The sequence below is a fragment of the Peromyscus eremicus genome, chromosome 19, assembly GCF_949786415.1.
Source record: "Peromyscus eremicus chromosome 19, PerEre_H2_v1, whole genome shotgun sequence".
Taxonomy (NCBI): Eukaryota; Metazoa; Chordata; class Mammalia; order Rodentia; family Cricetidae; genus Peromyscus; species Peromyscus eremicus.
This window is the reverse complement of record NC_081435.1, coordinates 35,527,024-35,548,842: the sequence shown is the minus strand read 5'-3', so window position 1 is coordinate 35,548,842 and position 21,819 is coordinate 35,527,024. Positions and strand designations below refer to the sequence as shown.

Sequence of the window (21,819 nt, the reverse complement as noted above, 5' to 3'; positions counted from 1 at the left end):
AATGACTGCATTGTAGATGGGGATCAAACTTCAGAAAATCTAGCCATATCACAAAATAGCTGCTTCACTTGAAAGTTCCCTGTAAGAAAACAATGCTAAAATAGAACGCTTGCTTAGTGAATGCACTGATGTTTGTGAGAACAGGAAAAAATGTACCAAGTACTAAAGGTTGAAAAGCTACAACTACAGTCTAAGCTGAATGACTCATAATCAGAGTATATCACAGCTGCTAATAAAAATAACATCAGGGGCTGAGAAGTTACATGAATGAAGTGAAGCTTATGAAGGATGTGTTTCATGAATCATCTAAGTTCTTGACTCCTTTGGACAGTAGCATTTTGGTTAACAAATAACCTTGCCAGAAATATTGGGCTAATAAGAATCTATCAGGAACATCAGCATTGTTAAAAGAACCCATGGAAAATATAGCTTTAAAAAAAATTAAGTAGGGGGAAATTGAGAGTTTGGTGATGAGTATGGAACAGAGGAATATCAACTCTAATGAAAAGTTGAAAAGAAACGAAATTCAGAGCCAAACCGCTTTTGCCTAACTAGCAGTGGATCAATGCAGGCTAGAGACAGTGCCTAATAGCTGCACAAGGAGTTTTTGCTAAGAACTTTATGGCAGCTCCATACAGTAATTTCACCTTCATCCTGAGGTAAGGATTTTCAGTAGAGCAAACGGAAAGTTCTGCTATAGCAGAAATGTTTGTCTGAATTGTAGTACAGAGGAGCTGCAATGAGTTGGGTAAAGGGACAGCCCCTAGTTAGAAACCATCTGCCACTGAACACATCTCTGCCAGTTCTGGAATAGCTGAGAGAGCTCAGCAGGAAAGGTGACTTTGGGGGACTGGCATTGTCCTGAGAGTGTTACTGCCCCCTAGAAACAAATATTACAACTCCATAGCTAGAGCACTCACTAAATCCCAGGGTTGAGGGAGAGCCATTGACAAATTAGGCTCTTGTTTCCAACCCTCAAGAGAACTTTCAGAATGACAGCAAAGCTGACTGTAAACTCTGGACTTTAGAAATGATTTGTGTACTTCTTGTCTTGCTAATAATTTAGCTAAGAAATCTCTTTTAGCTATCAGTTAAGAAATCTCTTTTAAGCCGGGCGGCAGTGGTGGTGGCACACACCTTTAATCCCAGCACTTGGGAGGCAGAGCCAGGCAGATTTCTGTGAGTTCGAGGCCAGCCTGGTCTACAGAGAGAGATCCAGGACAGGAACCAAAACTACACGGAGAAACCCTACCACCAAAAAACAAAAACAAAAACAAAAACAAAAAAAAAAAAGGGAAAGAAATCTCTTCTAAATGTTAAGAAATATCTTCTAGATACTTTCTAGTATAAGTTAGTTCTGTTAAGAGATAGTTCTTCTATAGATATGTGCTAAAGTTTGTAAAATAGCTTCCTTATATGTTTATAAAATAGTTTCCTTATGATTATAAGCTTGTAGGAAGTATAAATAAGTATATGTTGAATGTTAGTTTGTGAAAAGTGTAAATGGTGAGTGTAAGTCTAAATGTTTAATGTAAGCTTGCAAAAAGTGTAAATATGTATAGTGACAATAGTTCAGTCAAGAGGGTTGTTAATGTTTAAACTAGAATCACGTTGATGTTAATGAACCAGAGTTTGGTAAAAGCTAAAGGAATCTTTAAGTTTGATGTAATTTATCTGATGCAGTTTGCATCAAGAGTTTATTGATTTAAAAAGGGTTTGGCACAGCTAAGGCTGTTATAGACATCTTAAGACCCACTCCAAAAAAGATATGCCATCTCTATCATCCTCTACTCCTATACTGGGAGGTGTGGCAGCTATAGAGATCACTGTGGACGGTTGTGAGCTCAACAGGAACCTGGGCCAGAGCTTAGTACCCCTCCGGCCAGAGGCTAAGAGTCAATGACAGGCAACTTTCTTCTTGATAGCTTCCAGCCTAAGACAGAGTATGCTTGATGAAAATCCTATCTCCATGATGGGTAATGGAAGAAATAATCAGGGAAAACGACCTAAGACAGACCTCAGTCTATCTGATGGGGCCTAAGGGACTCTAAAAAATTAAGAGGAGGGACCTGTGGGAGCCCACAAAGGTTTTCTAGTGAGATCTGAGCTTGCTTTACACAGCAGGTCTACATTACGGGTTGGCTTGACCATGTGCATGGTCACCAGGTGTTTGGGATGGTCTGCACTTGGCCGTGCTGGAGGGAAGTCTTCTGCTCCACCCCTTGGCATTCCTCTAACAGCCCTTTAGTAGAGAAAGAAGGGGCTGGTAGGTTTTGACCCAGGCTCTCCCAAGGATATCCTGTGTTTTCTCTCTCTCTCCTCTATATTTCTATCTATATATTCCTCACTTCTCCCTGCTTAAGAGTGCCTTGGGGGGAAAAGTGGGGGGAGGCCCCCCACAATAATCATAGATTTGTAATGCTCTTCTTAACCTTGGCCAAAGAAACAGTGGGCAGTAGTCAATGTAGACTTATAACTGGTCAAAATGCTAATAAGAGACTGAGTGCTCATCCATACATGGGACATCAATATCAACTCCCCCATCCCAAGGCTCCAGGAACATGACAGAGGATGAGTAGAAAGGATGTAAGAGTCAGAGTACAGCAGGAATGCTGTGCAATGTCCTTTGGATATGACATGGTGATTGCATACATGAATTAGTATCAGCTGTGCTTTCCTGCACAAGGCCTACAGAAAGGCAAGCCAGCAAAACTCCAGCATAGATGAGGAAGTGGCTCACAGGTAGCTGCTGGCTGGTATAGAAGGAAGGGCCAGTTTTCTCTGGGGATGTGGCCATTGGAAGGTTGCCTATGTGGATGGCCCCATACCCATACAGGTAGCCTTAACTGGACTTGGTAGGGATTTTTGCTGCCGTTTTGTTTGCGTGTTTTGTTTTTTGTTTTTTCTTTCATTAAAGGACATGAAGCTGGAAAGAGGCCATGTTGGGGGCAGTCTCAGGGGACTAAGAGAGAGAGGAAAGGGAGTAGCTAAGATCAAAATGCACTCTTTATATGTACATAATTCTCAAAGAATAAATAAAATTGTTCTAAACAAAGACAGGTATATAACAATAAAATACATAATTTTACATAAATCTTGTAATGGCCTAAAGGGAATTATTTTAATGTTTAAAAATATTATTGTCTTAGGGAGTAATGTCTTGGCCATCCATTTTTAAATGCAGGTTTTGTAAGAACCTGCATGAAAATAATAAAATTTCACCAAGTAAACACAACGACTGTCTATTTTGAGTAATTCTGTTTGTAAATGGTGAAATGAAGAACAGGAAGCTGTACTTGACAGGAGAAAATCACATTGAACACACTGTAAACATTCAAAACAAACAAGAGTTATATTTATACTTAAAAACTCCCAACATATAATGCCTCTTAAGAAGACAGATCAATGTGCAAGCTACTTTAGAAGGGCTAATGACTGGCCTTCCATACATTTTTCATTACCTTACTTTTTAAAGGTATTTTAGAAACAAAATACAAAAACACAATTTAGGAACAGTGCTTCAAAAAAGGTCTCAGAAACGAAAGCTATTATTGCCAAAAATACTTGACAAAACAGTTTTCACTTTTAATATAGCTCAAATGTATGAAGGGATTCGAAATCAAAACTTAATGAATAAAATTAAAAATCATGTTTATTTTCTGTGGTCTGTAACGTAGGAAGTGTAACGTAGTAAGTGTTACGACCACATAGGCATTATGACAAATGTTTGAAAAGCACTGCTGACAGTCGGCTCTGATAAGGCAGAAGAACACAAAGCCGATATGCAGCAGTAACATCTCTGTCTCCAAGAGATTAAGACAGTGTTTCTGAAAAGTAAGGAGACAGAACTGAAAATTCCTTTCAGTTAAGCATTAGAAAAAGTGGTGATGGTGGTTTCTCAGGCCTCTCTTCTACTTACCAGATTTAAATAATAAGGACATAAAGAGGTGTTTTCCTACTATGCCTTTCAACTACTTTTCAACTTATCTTTGACAAAGGGACCACACACACACAATGGAAAAATGCATTCTCCTTGTCAAATGGTGCTAGAAACAGGCTATGCATAAGAACACAAAACCAGGCTCTTCCATCATATGCAAAAATTAATTTTAAATCAATTAGGTACTTAAACACTAGGCATAATGAATGCTACAGGGGAAAAGCTCTTTGGCGATGTTCTGGCTGATGGCTTTCAGGACATGAAACCAAAAGCAAAGGCCACACACAAAAGACCAAATATGATTGTGCTAAACTCAAAGTCCTTGAACAGCAAGGAGCAAAAAAGAAAAAGGCACCCTGCAAAATAGAAAAAGATCCACATACCATATTATCTGATAAGGGTCTAGTGTTCAAAACATAAAAGAATCCAAACAAAGATCAGCAAGAAAGCAATCCAGTTTTTAAAATAGGTAAAGATAGGCTGGAGACATGACTAGGCAGTTCAGAGCACTTGCTGCTTTTCCAGAAGTCAGATGCTCTCAACCACCCATCATTCTAGCTGCAAGAAACCTGATGCCCTCTTGTGGCCCCCTGAGGCATCCGTACTCAAGTGCATAGACATAGACACACACACACACACACACACACACACACACACACACTTGAAAAATAATGAAGTACCTGAGTAGTTGTTTTGTAAAACAGAGACTACCAACAGGCACGGCAAAGGTGCCCAAAGTCACACTTGGGGAACACACCAATCCCAGCCAGAGTGGGATGTCCCCTCTGCATGGTAGTAAGGCTGTCATCACAACAACAACAAGAGGGGCTGGAGAGGCTGTTCAATGGTTAGGAGCAATAGCTGCTCTTCCAGAGGACCCCAGCTGGATTCCTAGCACCCAGAGTCATCCACAACTCCAGTCGGATGTGAGCTGACACCCTCTTCTGGACTCCCATGAACACCAAACATGCAAGTAGTGCACACACAGACACACATGCAGGGAAAACACCCCCAAAACATGAAATAAATAAATAAATTTTTTAAATTAAAAAAAAGACCTGTACAAGATAACAGAAAGGGACCCCTGGACACTGTCAGTAGAAATATAAATTGGTACATCTATTACTGAAAAGGGTAGGAGTGTTCATCAAAGCACTGAAAACTGCCATTGATAGATTCTGGGAACTGAAATCATAGCCATCAGCTGTGTAGCCACTACTGAATCCATCAACCTACAGGGTACAGATCCAAGCTCATGGTCACACAGCCAGCCCTGGTGAAACTCAGTGGTCACAAAACCAACTGAACAGGTATGTACACAAGGACAAGCTCTGGAGGGAAGGCAGGAGTGTCTGTGGGCTGCAGGGAGACAAGGGAGGTCGAGACTAAAAATGGTCACTATGCATTGTGTACACATATGAAACTGTCAAAGACAAATTTAATTAAGACAAAAAAGATTGAAAATAGAACTACCATATGATCCAGGAAACCCTTGCTAAGTATATATCCAGAAGAAATGAAACTGGCATCTTGAAGACACCTGCACATTCATGACCACTGCAGAACTGTTCACAACAGCCAAGACACATTAACAACCTAAGTGTCTGTCAATGGATGAATGAACAAGAAGACATGGCTACATATTCACAATGGACTGCTATTCTGCCATTCACATGTCAGCTTGGGGACTGAAGAGAAAGCGCAGTGGTTCAGTGCCGCGGACCTACATGAAGGCTCAAACTCAACTGTAACTCATGTTCCAGGGAATCCAATACCCTCTTGTGTCCTCTGCTGGCACCAGGTACACACGGGGTACACATACATACATACCTACAGGCAATTTCTTCAGTCCTTCAAATTTATTCTTTTAGAAACAGTTTTACTACATTACTACACTGTCCTGGCTTTCCTCAAACTTGTGACCCTTCCTTCTCTCTTAGACTCCCAAGATGCTGGGATAACAGACATATGCCAAATTCCCAGCCCTTAAGTTTCTTTTTTCCATTTTTCATATTTCCTGTGACAACTTCGTACTCCTAAGCAGCATCTGAACCTATCACCACTATCTCCAAAGGCAGCTGTCCAGGAGACACTGAGAACTACCTCCTGGCTCGAGCCTGTAAACAAGTGAGCAGCGCAGACCCGTGCTAGATGCTGGGAAGCAGACCCTCAACACAGAAGGAAAACACAAGCAAAATCAGACTAATACAAGGAAGATTTTCTAAATGGAGATGCTTTAAAGAAAAACGAATTTCAGGGAAACAAAATGAAAAACTGAAATCTGCACGGGAGGTGGGAAAACAAACTGAAATAATGAAAAGCAAGGCACAAGTACAGGGTCAATCAGACATGGAAGGCAGACTCAGACGGAAACAACACGGAACATTTCCTGGAGATCGAGAGGTAACATTTAGTGGGAGACAGCGTTTTCTCCCCCAAACTGTCGATCAAGTGAGACAAGAAAATAAGGACTAGGAGGGCCGGGGAGACGGCTCGGTCAGTAAAGTGACCGCTCTGCAAGCATGCAGACCTGAGTTCAGATCCCCAGCATCCACAGAACCTCAACACAGGCACGACAGACTCAGGCTGATACAAGGTCACTGGCCATCCTAGTCTAGTGGAATCAGTGAGCTCCAGGTCCTACAGCAAACTCTGTCTCAAAAAACACAATGAGGGGAGGGGGGATTGAGGGAAACACCCAACATGGCCTCACACACACAGACACAGACACTAGCACTCACACACACAGACACACATGAAAACACACATATATATGACATAGATAAAAAGGGGGAGCTGTACAGATGGGGGAGGAGTCTGTTGCAAATATCCATGTAAAAATAATTATAAAAACGTACTTGGCTGCCGGGCAGTGGTGGCGTACACCATTAATCCCAGCACTCGGGAGGCAGAGCCAGGCGAATCTCTGTGAGTTCAAGGGCAGCCTTGTCTACAGAGAGTGTTCCAGGTACTTGAAAATAATTGAAATAAATCTATTTTTTAAAGGTCCTATCCCTAATTAGTGAATTACCAGAGTCATAGGGTCATAGGGCAGGTCAAAGTAGAAACGTCAAGGCATAGAGAGCTTGCTAGCACTCCTTGGGTTCAATCTCCACTACCACAGAAAAAGTATTTTTAAAGAGTTAATTCTATTTCTATTTCCAGTATCTAACAATAAACAATGGGAACCAATATTTCAAAAACAGCATATTTATAACAGCTTTAAAAACAAAATAAAATAAAATACTGAGCTAAAAAATAACAAAATATGCACAAGATCTGTGACAAAAATAAAGAACACTGAAATAAAAAATTATTCCTCTACAAATTCATTGTTAAATCAATCACAATCTTAGTTAATATGCCAGTAAGACTGCTTGTAGATACTGAAAGCTGATTTTTCAAATTTATATGTAAGAGCAAGAAACTAGAAAACCCCAAATGATAACAAAGCCATTGAGCTCAGACTACTTTTTTTTAATTGTGTGTGTAGATCAGGATGGCCTCAAATTCACAGAGATCCCACTGCCTCTTTCTCCTGAGTGCTGTAATTAAAGGGTGCACCACCATGCTTGGCCCTCTTACAATAAAGCTCCAGTAATTAAGACAGAGGGATATTCTGACACAAAGACAGACAAATAGATCAAAAGAATCAGAGAATTCAGAAAAAGACAAATACATGAAATGATTTTCATAGAGGGCAAAAGCAATTTGGAGATAAAAGGATAATAACTATGGTAACGATGTTGGCATGCAGTGCAACAGAGACAGAAAAGCATGGCCTTGGCCTGCACCTTGCACCTTAACCAAAAGTAGTTCAAATGGATCTCAGGCGTACACGAAAAACACCAATGTTGTACAAAACACTGATAAGGAACAGAAGAGGAAACATCTGTAATACTACCTCCGTCTATAAACTCTCAGGCACAAAACTGAGCATGAGGTCAAGAACATCCCAAGTGATAACACACAGAGACTCAACATAATTAAAGCTTTGGCTGTGTGGGACACAAAGCTACGGAAGAGAGAAAGACAGCTGCAGACCAGCAGAAACACTGTCCCATCACCCATGTCACAGAGAGCTAGAACTGGAATTCAAGTCCCAAGTGAAGGGAACGCAGCCAAGCACCTCTCTATGTTAAACCTCAGAAAATGCGTCTCTATAGGACGTATGCCTACATACAACTAGGTGGTATGCCTGGAAGACAATGAGATTGATCTACAGCTCTGTCTTCTCTCAGATGGAGCACAGTTAAGCAAACTATCCAGACACTTCACCACAGAATACATATGCATGACGGGTCCATAAAAAGCTGCCAAAACTGTGTCTTAGAGACACAAGACAGCACCACAAACTTAACGCAGTGGTTTTAAGAAAAAAAAAAAAAAAAAAAAAGAAAACCAACTGGCAATACTAAGTGCTGCAGAGTCTGAAACCGCTGCCCCAGCACATTCCTGGGAATGCAGAACAATGCTCATCCTTCACAGCCACTCCTAGACAGCAGAGCAGGAGCAGCTCCCTGCTCACCTCAGATGTACCATAAATCCGTGGAAAAAATCTTTAGCAAACTATCAGCAAACCAAACCAGTAGTATATTTAAAAGATGACACAGGAGATTTACCCCAGGAACACAAAACTGCACATCAGAAAACTCACTTCATACAAAGTGTGAGTAGGAAAAGGCAAAATCTGCCCAATCGTCCCCAACTTTGTGAGGTTAGGTTCGAGGACAGCCTCGTGACACAGCTAACTTTCTGGCTCTCCCAGGGTTTGGTTTATGGGAGTTGACAGATGCTAAGTCAGGACCTATCACACACATGGGGTTGTGCTCAGCACTAATGCAGATGCACAAAAGACAAGCAAGAATATGACTCGGTAAATGTTAAAAACAAGCCTCACCTGGGAACACAAGAATCCCTGCCAAGGGTGTAAGGAGACTATCTCATTCCTATTCTTAAATCACAAAGGTATATTTTCAACCGCCAAAATTAAATCATGTGGTAACAAATATGGTAATATGTAGAAAAACTTAAACAGGAATATGTAGCTGGAAGTTTCTTCGGTCTCACCCTGTTGCTTGAATCCTAAATGGTCTTATAATAAAATTCTGCTGCCAGATATTAGGGTAAATGATGAAAGATCAGAGAGACAAAGGAACAAGTCACTAGAGAAACTTCTCACAACTACGGAGTCCTTAGGCCAAAAGGGAGGTGAGATCCTATCTCCACGAATCCTCTGACTGCAAGTCTGAGTCCTCAGCCAAAAGGCTCTAGTTCCTGTCTCCTCACGCCTTATACACTTTTCTCCGCCCAGCCATTTCATTTCCTTGCTAGTGCTGGAATTAATGGTGTGTGTGCCTCCCACATACTGGTAGCAAAGGCATGAGATCTCAAGTGCTGGGATTAAAGGTGTGTGCCACCACTGCCTGGCCTCGATGTTTAATCTAGTGACTGGCTCTGTCCTCTGGTCCTCAGGCAAGCTTTATTTGATACATAATGTATCATCACGTGGCCCAGCCCCTTGGTCTGGACGAATCTCTCCCACCTGTGGTCCCACAGCTGCTTAAATCACTCAGAGGCTTAATATTAATTACAAACTGTACGGCCTATGGCTCAGGGTTCTTGCTAGCTTGCTCTGATAACGCAACCCATTTATATTAATCTGTGTATCGCCAAGTGTTCTGTGGCTTTACCTGTGTCCCATAACATGTTGCTCCTTGGATGGAGGGCTGGCATCTCCCCCAACTCTGCTCCTCTTCTCTCTGTATCTCTGCTTGGATTTCCCACCTGCCTCTAAACTGCCTTGCCATAGGCCAAAGCTGCTTCATTTATTAGCCAATGGGAGCAACATATAGAATCACAGCGTACAGAAAGACATCCCACAGCAGGAATATTTGACTTTTTGCCTTACTTTACCTCTTACCACAATGTTATCATTTTTAAGACTAGCTGCTATAATTTTTTGAAAAATATGTTGGGACAGCACGCCCTATACCTTGTGAGGGCCCAGAATCCTCTGCCTGAACTTCTCAACCGTTTCTTGACCCATAGCCGACCAAGCATTGGCAAATGCTTCTGCTTTGTCTTGTGTGAGATGAATATTCTCCAACTGCTGCTGCAGGGCCGCTGGCTTCACGTTGTGGTATACTGCCTGTCAAAGGGGGAAGCATACACATCCTCAGGCTCATGCAATCCTCGAGCTATACACAATACAAAAGTATTTAAAGTAAATTAAATTGTGTGTGTGTGTGCACAAGTATGCGTGTACATGTGTGCGAGTGTGCGTGTGCGTGTACGTGTGTGTGTGTGTGTGTGTGTGTGTGTGTGTATGTGTGTATGCGCATGCTGGGAATAAGTGCACATGAGTTCAGGGCCTGTGGAGGCCAGAGGTATTGGATCCCTAGAGCTGGAGCCACGGGGCTTTTAAGCAGCCTGAAGCAGATGCTGGAAACTGAATTTGGGTCCCCTGCAAAAGCAGTAAGTGTTCTTAACTGCTGAGCCATCTCTCCAACCCCAGCATTAAAACAATTTAAATCAAAAAGACTCCATGGCCCTCTTGCAGGCATTTTCAACAGTTCTATTAATAACAACATACAAAACAAAGAGCTAAAAGTCATGTTAAATAGTCCTAACTTGCTCAGGCTAAACGTTTTGTTTTGTGGTTTAAATAATACTAAAATTACTTAGTAAAGTTTTATTTCATTTACCTCACTTAATTACTTAAAGTTTACAATGGTCTCAGCAACTAAACTTTTCCCAAGGAGTCCTCAAAACTACCTTTATCTACCAACCAAAGTTACACATAACAAAGAAAATTCTACAATAATTTTAAGAATATCTGTTCTGTTCCGTACACAAATTGAGAACAATTTTCCCACAAACCTCATCCTGCGCTGTTCTGTTCAACTACATTCTTTTTCTACTGAAGGTTCACCAAACTTAAGAACCAGTCATCATGATGATCCAGGCTAAGGTCTGACTATGAAGTGTCCCTCACAGGTTCAGGTGGTTGAGCACAAATCCCAGCTGTGGCACTCACTCTCTTTGGAAGATGTAGAGCCTGGTAACAGATGTTCCCACTGCCTCAGTCACAAGCTGTTCCCACCTCCATGATTTCCCAGATGGATTATATCCCTCGAAACCCCATCCACCAAAATAAACCCTCCCTACTCAGTCACGTATTTGATCCCAATAACAACAAATGAGAGTGAAGTGGTACGAGGAGTGGGGTACTGCTGTGATCAACCTGACCATGGGGTTTACAGGCCTGTGTCATTAGTATATGGAAAGAATACAGGTGAAAGAGTTTGGAGCCACAGGCTGGAAAAGCTCCAGACCGCTGCCGGGAGACCCCGATGTTGACTCAGAGAAATGCAGATAGGAAAGATGATACTCAGAGGTTTCAGAGAGGAACAAGGACTCCATCAGAAATGGAACTAGAAGTCATTCGGGTTATAGTCTGACAAGCCAGGTGGCTACATGCTACATGTGCCCCGAAATTTGACTGAGGCTAAATTAAAAAATAATGGACTGGGGGATAAATTTAAGAGCACTAGCTGCTCTTCGAGAAGACATGGACTTGGTTCCCAGCACCCACATGGCAGCTCACAACTGTCTGTAACTCTAGTTCCACACCCTCTTCTGGACTCTTGAGGGTACGTACGGGACACACACATGGTGCACAGACATACATGCAGACAAAACACCCATAAACATAAAATAAAATAAAATAAAATAAAATAAAATAAAATAAAATAAATAATGGATGAATACGTTTGGTGAAGGAAATTTCAAGGCAGAATACAGTCTGTGGCATGGTTACTGCTCACTGCCCTTAGCCAAGTTTTGTTAAGAAAAACCAGAAAGAGAGAACACATGAAAAAAAGAACCTGGAACACGGTCAGAATTAAAGACAGCTCAGGTATGGTGGATGCAGATAACGTGGCTCTAATTGCTACAGACTAATGAGATGCAAGAGAAACCTGGCACTTTACACTTGGCACTGGGACGATAGGAATGATGCCCTGGGAACAAGATGCCACCCACTGAAGGCTCTATGGCATAAAACTAAAAATCATTCATCGGAAAGAAGCAAGAAAAAACACACAGTGCCTAAACAGAGACAGCTCCAGGACACACTGAAGTCACAGGACGTGGACAGGAATGAAAAGGATGGAAGGAGTTTGAGAAGAAAGGGTATAGAAAGCAAATTCCATAGTAAAAGAATTACGACATTATTTCTTTCTATAGCCTCCTAATCAAACGCGTGCTACCCAATCACCTATTCAACTTCTTCAGTAAAAGTGTTCATTTTTCCAGCTATACCAAGAAACAATGAGTTAAAATCAGATGAAGGCCCAATTCACATTGTTAAATATTTACTACTACTATATCATATGTATTTTTGCAGAATGAAGTGCTATGGAAAGAAGCCATGCATTCAAAAATGTTTCAGTATATTGACACTCTTGACTAAAACATCCTGATAGTTTCCATCTTACATGCTATATAAAAATATAGAAAGCCGCAGATATTAAAGTCATGAAAATATGCAGTGAATAGGAAATCAAGGCCATAAAAATACCTGTTCCAAAATGAAGGATATTGTTTCCAGAACCAGGTGAAGTTCTTGTTTCTCCAGAGAGAAGGCAGCCTGAAGCTTTTCTTCCTCTTCCTCAGTGAAGCTGCTCTCGGCCTACAGACACACAAGCGGTCAGCCCAGAGCGTGCATGCAGAGGACTCACTTACAGGAAGAGAGAACCTAAGAGGAAGGCCAAGTCCACGGTGAAAGCAAACTGCCGTGCTTGTAATGGGAACTACGACCCGCATTCTAGACAGCTAATTGGGATGAAATGAACTTCTCGTGGTGACGTAACTGATCGCCGGGAATCTGAGAAATGGACGGTTTTTCTGCTTTAATTTTAGACCACCTCAGACATCTGTGCTCTATGTTTCTAATATCTGGTCTTCCTAATTCTTTCATTTCATCTCCTAATTAGCAATCACTCCTTGAAACTGATGACTTCCTCCAGCATGGCCGTACCTCCATCCCCCACTTCACCTTCCATAGTCTGTTTTGCTGTTTCTAGTTTTCTGGTCAGGAACCCAGACAGCTGGCTCTGCAGACGGAAGCATACAGCAGTTACATCAACAGGTTTCATGTGGGGACCTAAAATCTCCGTGATGGGGTCAAACATCACATTTTTACTTGGACGAGTTGTAACCACTAATTAAGGTCACAGGCCACAAACACCTGTTTCTAAGTTCTCCGCTACAGAAGTTTGCATGACCCCCCTCAGTTTTTCCCACGCAGACTGCTCATGTGTAAGATGAGACATACACACAGACTGCTCCTGCTGCTGCTATTCCTTCTGCCTCACCAGCTACATCACAGATTCACTATAGGCACGGATTTAGAGTTCCTGTATTGGTTTTGCATTTCCCGATGAAGGAAAAGAATTAACTCCAAATGTATGCATCGAGTGCCGACTGTATAGTGAGTAACGTATTGGGAAAGGGAGCTGATAGGTGAGGAAGGCATGACTCTCCAGGCTGTAGGTAGAAAGACTGATGAAGTTTAGGGATTTGGTTGTCTTCTGAGATATGAGTGCTTGTAGCGCAGTGCTACGGTGAACTGAGAATCAACCAAACATTCCAGAAGCACAGAGAAGAGACTAGCACAATGCCTGAGAGTGAGATCACAAAATGCTTGAAAGGTGATGCTCTCTCAGTGAAGCAGGGAACAAGGGCATGTGGAAGCAAGGAGAGGAATGCATACACAACATAAGATTGAAAAAGGCCCTAGAACACTGTAATACATGTGCACTGTCCAGTGTGATTGCAAGTGAAAAGTAGGGAGAACATAGGCCACTACCATCTTCTAACGGATCTCACACACAGCTGTGGGAGCCCACAGAGGCTTCCTAGTGAGAACTTACTCAGGCTCAGAGAATCTGAGCTTGCTTTACCCAGCAGGGCTGCATAAGGAGATGATTTGATCAGAGACGTGGTTACCAGGTGGTTGGTTAGAAGGGTCTACACTTGGCTGTATATGCTTTGATCTTGCAAGGCGGAGGTCTTTTGCCTCTCCCCTGGCATTGTTATAAAAAGTCATTTTGAATAAACGGAAGGGGCTGTTGGGTATTGACCCAGGCCCTCATGAGGCTATCCTGTGTTTCTGTCTTTCTTCTCGTTGACTAGGTTTCTCTTTCTATCTAATATTTTCTTATCCCTCTCTCCTCCTCCTAAGAACCCTTGAAAAGGTAGGAGCTGGGCTCCCACACAGTGTTAAGGATCTTGAAGTTTTCCCCATGTGGTAAGTAAGGGACAGCTACTGATGTTTCTAAATGCCGTTAAATATGGTCAACATTTTTAAAAGAGAAAAACATTTGGAAACATTACTGGAATGGTATTATCAGGAATCAGTCAAGGGCTGGAAAAAGGACTCAGCGGATAAGAGTGCTTGTTGCTCTTGCAAAAGACCCATGTTCAGTTCCCAGGACCCACGTAATATGGTTCACAGCCATCTCTATCTCCAGGGGATCCAATGCCCTCTCTGGCCTCCATGGGCACCAAAAACACATGTGGTCTACGTACATATGTGCAGCAAAACACTCTTACACATTAAAAAAAAAAAAATACATAAATGTAAAAAAAAAAAAGATTAAAACCAAAAAGATTATGAGTAACAGATACCTGTCTGAAGCCAGGAAACAATAAGGATCTAAAATAAAACTATGTGGAGATTTTGGATTTGAGAGACAATTCAGAGTGAGTAGGCTATGGGTCTGGAGCTGTCTCCTGGCCAATAAAGAGTTTTGATGTAACTGAATGTTGGTGCCTACATGCAGAGCATTTAGCAAGTGCTCCATAAACATGGTCAATGCAATTTTATAACCCATAAAGAATATAAGTTGGACCGGTTACCAAATAACTTAATTACCAAGCATCCACACGGCCAAACCAACTGTACCCTTGAAATAAACGCAAAGAGAAAAATCAGAAATTAAATACTGTGTGAGAAGAAATACTGACTGAATTATTTTTAAGATGTATTGATTATTTGCATGTGTGTGCATGGTGCCTGCTTGAGTCTATATGCACCATATGCATGCAGGAGCCCCAGAAAGCCAGAAGAAGGTATCAGATCCCTGGAACTGGAGTTACAGGTGGCTATGAGCCACTAACTGAGTGCTGGGAACCAAACACAAGTCCTCTGTAAGAGCAGTCCATGCTCTTGACCACTGAGGCATCCCTCCAGCTCTGGGCTGAACTATCTTTACCAGGTAGAAGGACATCAGCCTTTTCCTAAAGCATGTTCCATAGAACATTATGTACAGAGATAAAACAACTCCAAAGTCGAATTTTCACCCTTAAATATATGACCCAAACATTAGTATTCAAAATATTCTGGAAAGCTCCATTTTTTTTTTTTAAGTTAAGTACGGAATACAAAGTTTCCCAGACTTTTGACCAGAGATTATTATCAAATCTTCCACAGATCTAGAGTTCCCAAGAACACACTAGAGAACAAGATTTCCCACAATTTTCCCAATCAAGCTTCGGGGGAGTCAGAGGGGTCACAAGCCACAGGAACACAGAAACGCAGACCTTCAGGTGCAGCTTCTGGAGAATTCGGATGAGAAGGCGTGGGAATCTTCCGGTATCGACTGCGTTTATCAGCGGCACTGCCTTCTTCATGCTAAATAAATGTGTTAAAAAAAAAAAAAAAGTTCCAAAATAAGTTTCAAAAGGTATTTGCCATTGCTGCCGATTCATTTTTATTTCAACAACTCTAGTAGCTATGTCCTCTTAGTGAAACAAAATGAAATGAGTGACAGGTAAACACTCTGAGCATTTCCAAAAAGACGCCTCTCCCCAAAAGCACTCCTGTTGAAAAGCTTGACAGTTTTCTCTTCCCAGACAAATTACTTGGGGGAGGTAATTAGCAGTGGGGATGCATGCTACCACTTAATCCAAAACATAACTGGAAAGGAGTATGAAGAAGAACACAGCAAGTTAGGGGATTTACACCAAAACCATAAAGGATAATGATGGCAAGTAACGGCGGGTGAGGGCAAAGATAATACATACAAAACCATTTAGAGTGCACAGTTACTCTACAACCTGGGTCACTTGTAATCATCAACTTCAAATTGTGTGGTAAGCACAACCGCGTACATCCTGACTGTGCCTTCACAGTGTGTGTTCGTGTTCCCCCAGGACAAGAGCTTGAAGAAAAGAAGTGGCTTGTCAGATCCAGTGACGGAAGGAAAAACTTCGAAATGCCAACTGTCTTCCTCCCAATGCAGCAGTGTTGTGTTCAACCTTCAATATGTTTACCTGCCTTCATGAGTATTTCTTCTGCCTCCACAAACTGAGTCAGTTTTTGATGAAATAATTTTGTTTTAATGGGGGAAATCTGAGCAGGATGTGGTGGGGCGGCCAATAGCGTCAGCTTGTTGGAGGGTAAGGCTGCACGGATCTCGGGGATGAGGCCAGTCTTGGCGACAGAGTAAGAACCATTCCACCAAAGAAAATCTTTAAAACTGGACTGGGCTTTGCATCACCACCAGAGCCGGCCAGTCTTACCTAACACACCGAAAAAACTAAAAACTACATAAAATGAAAACATTATTAATGGTGCCAAGGCTGGCTAAATATGTCACGAATGCCTTAACTGTCTGACCTCGGTTTCAAGGGGCTACTAACTCGTGTTATTTGTTAATCATGCCATAGACTAGCGTGAGCCTTTCTCACCATCATGAGGTCTGAAATGACTAAAAACACAGAGTATTTGCCCAAGAAACTGAACAGAATTCGGGTGACATCTAGTAACTTCTACTACCTGCGCTACAAAGTCCCTCATGTCAGTATCTCCAGGACAGACCAGGGCGGCCAAGGCTCCCTGCAAACTCGAAGCAGATGAACCACTCCAGAACAGAGGCACGCTGCTCCTACCCCTCCCTCCCCGCCCACCCACCAACACACCCACGCACCCACCCACGCTCTCCTCTACGCCCCGCCCACGCTCCCCTCCACACACCCCCCATCCTCCACGCCCCGCCCACGCTCCCCTCCACACCCCGCCCATCCTCCTCCGCGCCCCGCCCATCCTCCTCCGCGCCCCGCCCACGCTCTCCACGCCACGCCCACACCTCCGCGCCCCACCCACGCTCTCCTCCACACCCCGCCCACCCTCCTCCACGCCCCGCCCACGCTCCCCTCCACACCCCGCCCATCCTCCTCCGCGCCCCGCCCACGCTCCCCTCCACACCCCGCCCACCCTCCTCCACGCCCCGCCCACGCTCCCCTCCACACCCCGCCCATCCTCCTCCGCGCCCCGCCCACGCTCCCCTCCACACCCCGCCCACCCTCCTCCACGCCCCGCCCACGCTCCCCTCCACACCCCGCCCATCCTCCTCCACGCCCCGCCCACGCTCTCCTCCACGCCCCGCCCACCCTCCTCCATGCCCCGACAAGTCCCTAAGCGTTCCGCTCGGGCTCCCGACCCAGGTTGACCGCACCTTAACAGCAGGCGGCGGCGACATCCCAGCTCCCGCCCCAACAGGTCACCCCAGTGTGGCGGGGCACTCGGCCTGACTGCTACCTGGGGCTCTCGGGCAAGATCAGCGCCGCGGACGCCGCCATCCTGGAAGCTTCCTCGCCCGCGCGACCGTCAGCTGTGCACAACGGAGCCAATGACGGCGAGCCTGACGGAAGCCCGGAAGGGCCAAGTCGCGCCACCCGGGACGTTTGCGCTATCGGGCTACAGCGAGCAGAATTCCAGAAGGCTTGTGCGTGGTCCGGAAAGGAAAAGGAAGATCATGGTCATTTCTACCACTTTGACCATTTCGGAATCCGGGCTGTACATGTGTATTTATTTTTATTTTTATATCTGCATTCCTGGCTAGGCATATTTGTCTATGTGTGCAACCCTCCCCCCCCCCCCCAGCTGAGGCAAGCGCTCTACCACTGAGCTAAATTCCCATTTTATGCACGTGTATACATGACTGCACTCACAAACATGTACTACATGTAGCATTTACCTTTTTTTTTTTTTTTTTTTTTTCCAGTTTTAGTGGAGGGTTTAAGCAAGCTCCAAGGCGTCTACGGATGGAGAAATGGGCCAAGGAGCATCCCCTGTCGGGAGAGATTATGCTACCAACTCTTGTTATTGACCCTCCTGTGTCTGCATCCCCAGAGTTCTCTGCAGAGCACAGTTCTGGTCCAGTTCCTTCTACAGTAGATTCTTTGAGTGCCTACGGTATACCAAGCATTGAGTTAGGCACTGGAGATTCAAACAGACAAATACGTTTTGTCAGCAATTAAAATGGACAAGTATTTGTTAGGACTCTCTTTGGAGTCCAACATAGCACAGAAGAAAAATAAATCACCGCGAAGTATGTAGTTAAGTTTCTCACAAGAGAATAAGGAGACAATGCATTCCACAAAAACCTTTATCTGCCTTAGAAAAAACGGGAGGAATGTGTAAAGGGGTGGGGGTAGCAGAGTAGAGCTGGAAGATAGGAAAAGCTTCCTGAGCCTGCAGAGCTGAGGAGAGTGTTTCAGCGGAAGAAAGAGTGAGCAAAGGCTGAGAATAGGAGAATGATTTGACTGGCCTGTCAAAGGCAGTCTGGAAGGAAAGCTAGAAGCAGCTTTGGTGAGGGGATTTGGCCTCTGCACTTACCTGTAGAAAAGTGGGTAGCCATTAAATGTTAGGGGTTTAATTGTTTTTAACGATGGTCTGATTGTAAAGAGATAAGTGGGAAAACTATACAGGAAGTCACTGCCATAATCATAGCAATCAAATCCTGTGAGAGTGAAAAGGCATCGGAAAATGAAGACAGCACACGGATTACATTTCAATAGTAGACTGTTCAAGAGCTGGCAAAAGATCGAATTTAATTTTCCTCCCTAATTATGTTTTACTCAAATTATTATTTAAATTAGTTGGCATTCCTGGAGCAACCCAAGAACACCATAACTGAGACAAGCCAGATTGCAAATTAAAAGTGAATAATCCCCACGTGGATAATTGAGTCAATTATACAGTATGTTGAACACATACAAATACGTTTAGTCCCACAACACTCCCCATACTCCCCCAATTTATGCATATCTGAAAAAGATGTATGTGAATCTACATAATTATGGGTCTGCGATCCAAACACAGATTGCCTTACCTGGCATAACTTTAGAGGGGTCCCATTTCTCCTCAGTCTTTGAAACATTCTCCTTGTGTCTTGATTCATGGCTGACATCAAGTCACTAATCAACTAAACCTGGTTCAGATCCCTAGTGAACTTCAGCCCTTCCTTGGCTGCCTTGAAAAACACAGCTGGGGCTTAATCAAAGAGGCTCAAATCCTGAGTCTGTGTGAATTCACACACCTTTGGATGCCTGATATGTGATGGGGAGGTGACAGTAATAGCTGCTTCCCTGGACTGTGGTGAGGATTAAGAAACGTGATCAGTACTTTTGAGAGACGCTCTCCTTAAAGTATATACAAAGCACAGACCTCTAGGGTCCTGTCCAGAGAGTCACTGCCGGTCACAATGGTCTATCGTGCCAATTCTCTCCATATATAATGACTGGTCCCCTACTGATATAAGTGATGCTGTGAATAATTTCACCCTTTGAGTGTGAGGCTCCCCTGAGCTGTTTCCATGCATGTCTGGTGTAAGTCCATGAGAGGATCCTTAACGCTCTCTACTGGTGACTACTTCCTGCAGAACGGGGACTGACTGGGGTCAGGATTCCACAGCCTCTCTTCACTCTTGCCCTCTAGTCAGCCCAGCTTTCGGATGGGTGCAGAGCCCAGGTCTGCTCCCACCCATCTGTTAAGGACACCTAGCTCTCCCAAATGCAGCAAAGCTTTTCTGTTTTTCTACATTTATTGCTAACTTCGAGTCTACGTTTTTTTACATTCTGTGATACCCACAGTTCTCTGGAAAAGAAGCCCAGCTATACCTACATGCCTGTGCCCTGTTGGAGGGTATAATTTCAGGAACGTGGGAATGAGAGCAGAGGAGAAGGAAGGAAGGGTAGGAGGGAGGAAAATGCAAAGTGGTGTTGTCCAACTGTGTGATGGCTAATTCTTTCAACTTGACAGAATCTAAACTTACCTCAGAGACAAGCATTATGTCCTTCCCTAGCCTTCCCTCCATGACCTCCTCCAAGCCCCACCCACACTTCCCTCCATACTACATCCATGTCTGTGAGGAAGGATGTAGATTAATTAAGGTGGGAATACCCACCTTGCACAGAGGGTAACGTTTCTTATGCTGGATCCTGTACTGAATAAAAAGGAGAATGCAAACTTGTCACCAGCATTCACACCCCACCTCTACCTTCTGACTGTAGACACGGTGTAACTAGCTACATGACGCTCCCGCCACCAGGTCTTTCTGACCATGATGGACTGCCCTGGGAATAAGCCAGAGTCAACCCTCTCTTCTTTAAGTTGCATTGATTGGGCATTTTGATGCAGCAATGAGGCACCTCATCAGAAACTAGAGTGTCCAAATACTTGTGGCATTTCTGTACATGGTCAGGACAGAACCACAGACAAGAATCAGAACTGCTCACTTTCGGGATCCTTGCCCTAAAACTGCCCAACGGGTTTCTAGCTCCTGCTGAAAGGAAATGCAGCCTCACCTCCCTCTTTCCTAGAAATCTATCCTTCCTTCTGTTATGAACTTGGTCCTGTCTGAAGTCCCTTCTTTTTTCACAGGTCTCTTCTCAAGGCCCCTTTGTGTACTCACACTCCTGTAGATGTAACCAACCTTCTTATTAAATAAGAAACACAGAACCAATGCAAAGAAGAAAGCCAAGAAGTAAGAGCTAAGAGCTAAAACCTTACCCTTCCTCCTGCGGTGGTCCTACCTCTCCGAACCAGAGCTACCCCTGTGTTAAAGTCTTTATATAGAGTTCCTGTTCTGCCTTCTCATTGGTTGTAAACCCAACCACATGACCGCTCATCACGGCCTGTCTGTAAAGGCCTCCAGGTTTTCTATGATTGGTATTGAGATTAAAGGCATGTGTATCCAATACTGGCTGTATCCCTGAACACACAGAGACTTACCTAGCTCTGCCTACCAAGTGCTGGGATTACAAGCATACGCCACCACTGCCCTGCTTTCCTATGGCTTGCTAATAGCTCTGACCCCCGGGCAACTTTATTTATTAACATACAAATAATATTTTAATACAAATAAAATATCACCATACACTCCTTCCCTCCAATAGGCAGGACTTAATTTTTTGTATATAATAAAGTAGGCTAATTCCTGAACATTTCTTTCAGAAATCTCCCCCAACCCTAAGTGAACTCTAGGTGTTGCTAGAGTTTTCCTGCCTGGCCCACGGTCAGGGCAAATCTCTCTCACCCGCCAGTCCCACAGCCACTCAGACCCGATCAAGTAAACACAGAGACTTATATTAGTTACAAACTGTATGGCCGTGGCAGGCTTCTTGCTAACTGTTCTTATATCTTAAATTAATCCATTTCCATTAATCTATACCTTGCCACATGGCTCGTGGCTTACCGGGATCTTCCCATGTGGCTTGTCATGGTGGCGGCTGGCAGTGTCTCCCTCTCTCAGCCTTCCACTTCCCAGAATTCTTCTCCTTGTCCCGCCTATACTTCCTGCCTAGCCAACGGCCAATCAGTGATTTATTTACTGACCAATCAGCAACACACTTGACATACAGACCATCCCACAGCACTAGGCACACCAAAGAGCAACTCCAAATTCATTCTTCAGCATCCCAGTCCCAAATGCAAATGATTATCTCCAGAAGTCACCACACTTGCTCAGCAACCCCAACAGTATTGTCACTGGACCCCGCGGTTCTACAACCCAGGGGCTCCAGTG

General features: G+C 43.7%; 1 protein-coding gene across 1 annotated transcript in view; it reads right to left on the bottom strand.

The window, feature by feature from the left end:
* Positions 1-17,681, bottom strand: part of Commd10 (COMM domain containing 10) — a 38,176-nt gene extending 20,495 nt beyond the window's left edge. The window contains exons 1-4 of the mRNA XM_059246742.1: positions 17,550-17,681; positions 15,551-15,641; positions 12,525-12,635; positions 9,936-10,091 (exon numbers count right to left, since the gene is read on the bottom strand). Of these exons, the coding sequence (XP_059102725.1) occupies positions 9,936-10,091; positions 12,525-12,635; positions 15,551-15,641; positions 17,550-17,590 (399 nt within the window). The 5' untranslated portion in view covers positions 17,591-17,681. The remainder of the gene's footprint in view (positions 1-9,935; positions 10,092-12,524; positions 12,636-15,550; positions 15,642-17,549) is intronic.
* Between the last annotated feature and the right edge of the window lie 4,138 nt (positions 17,682-21,819).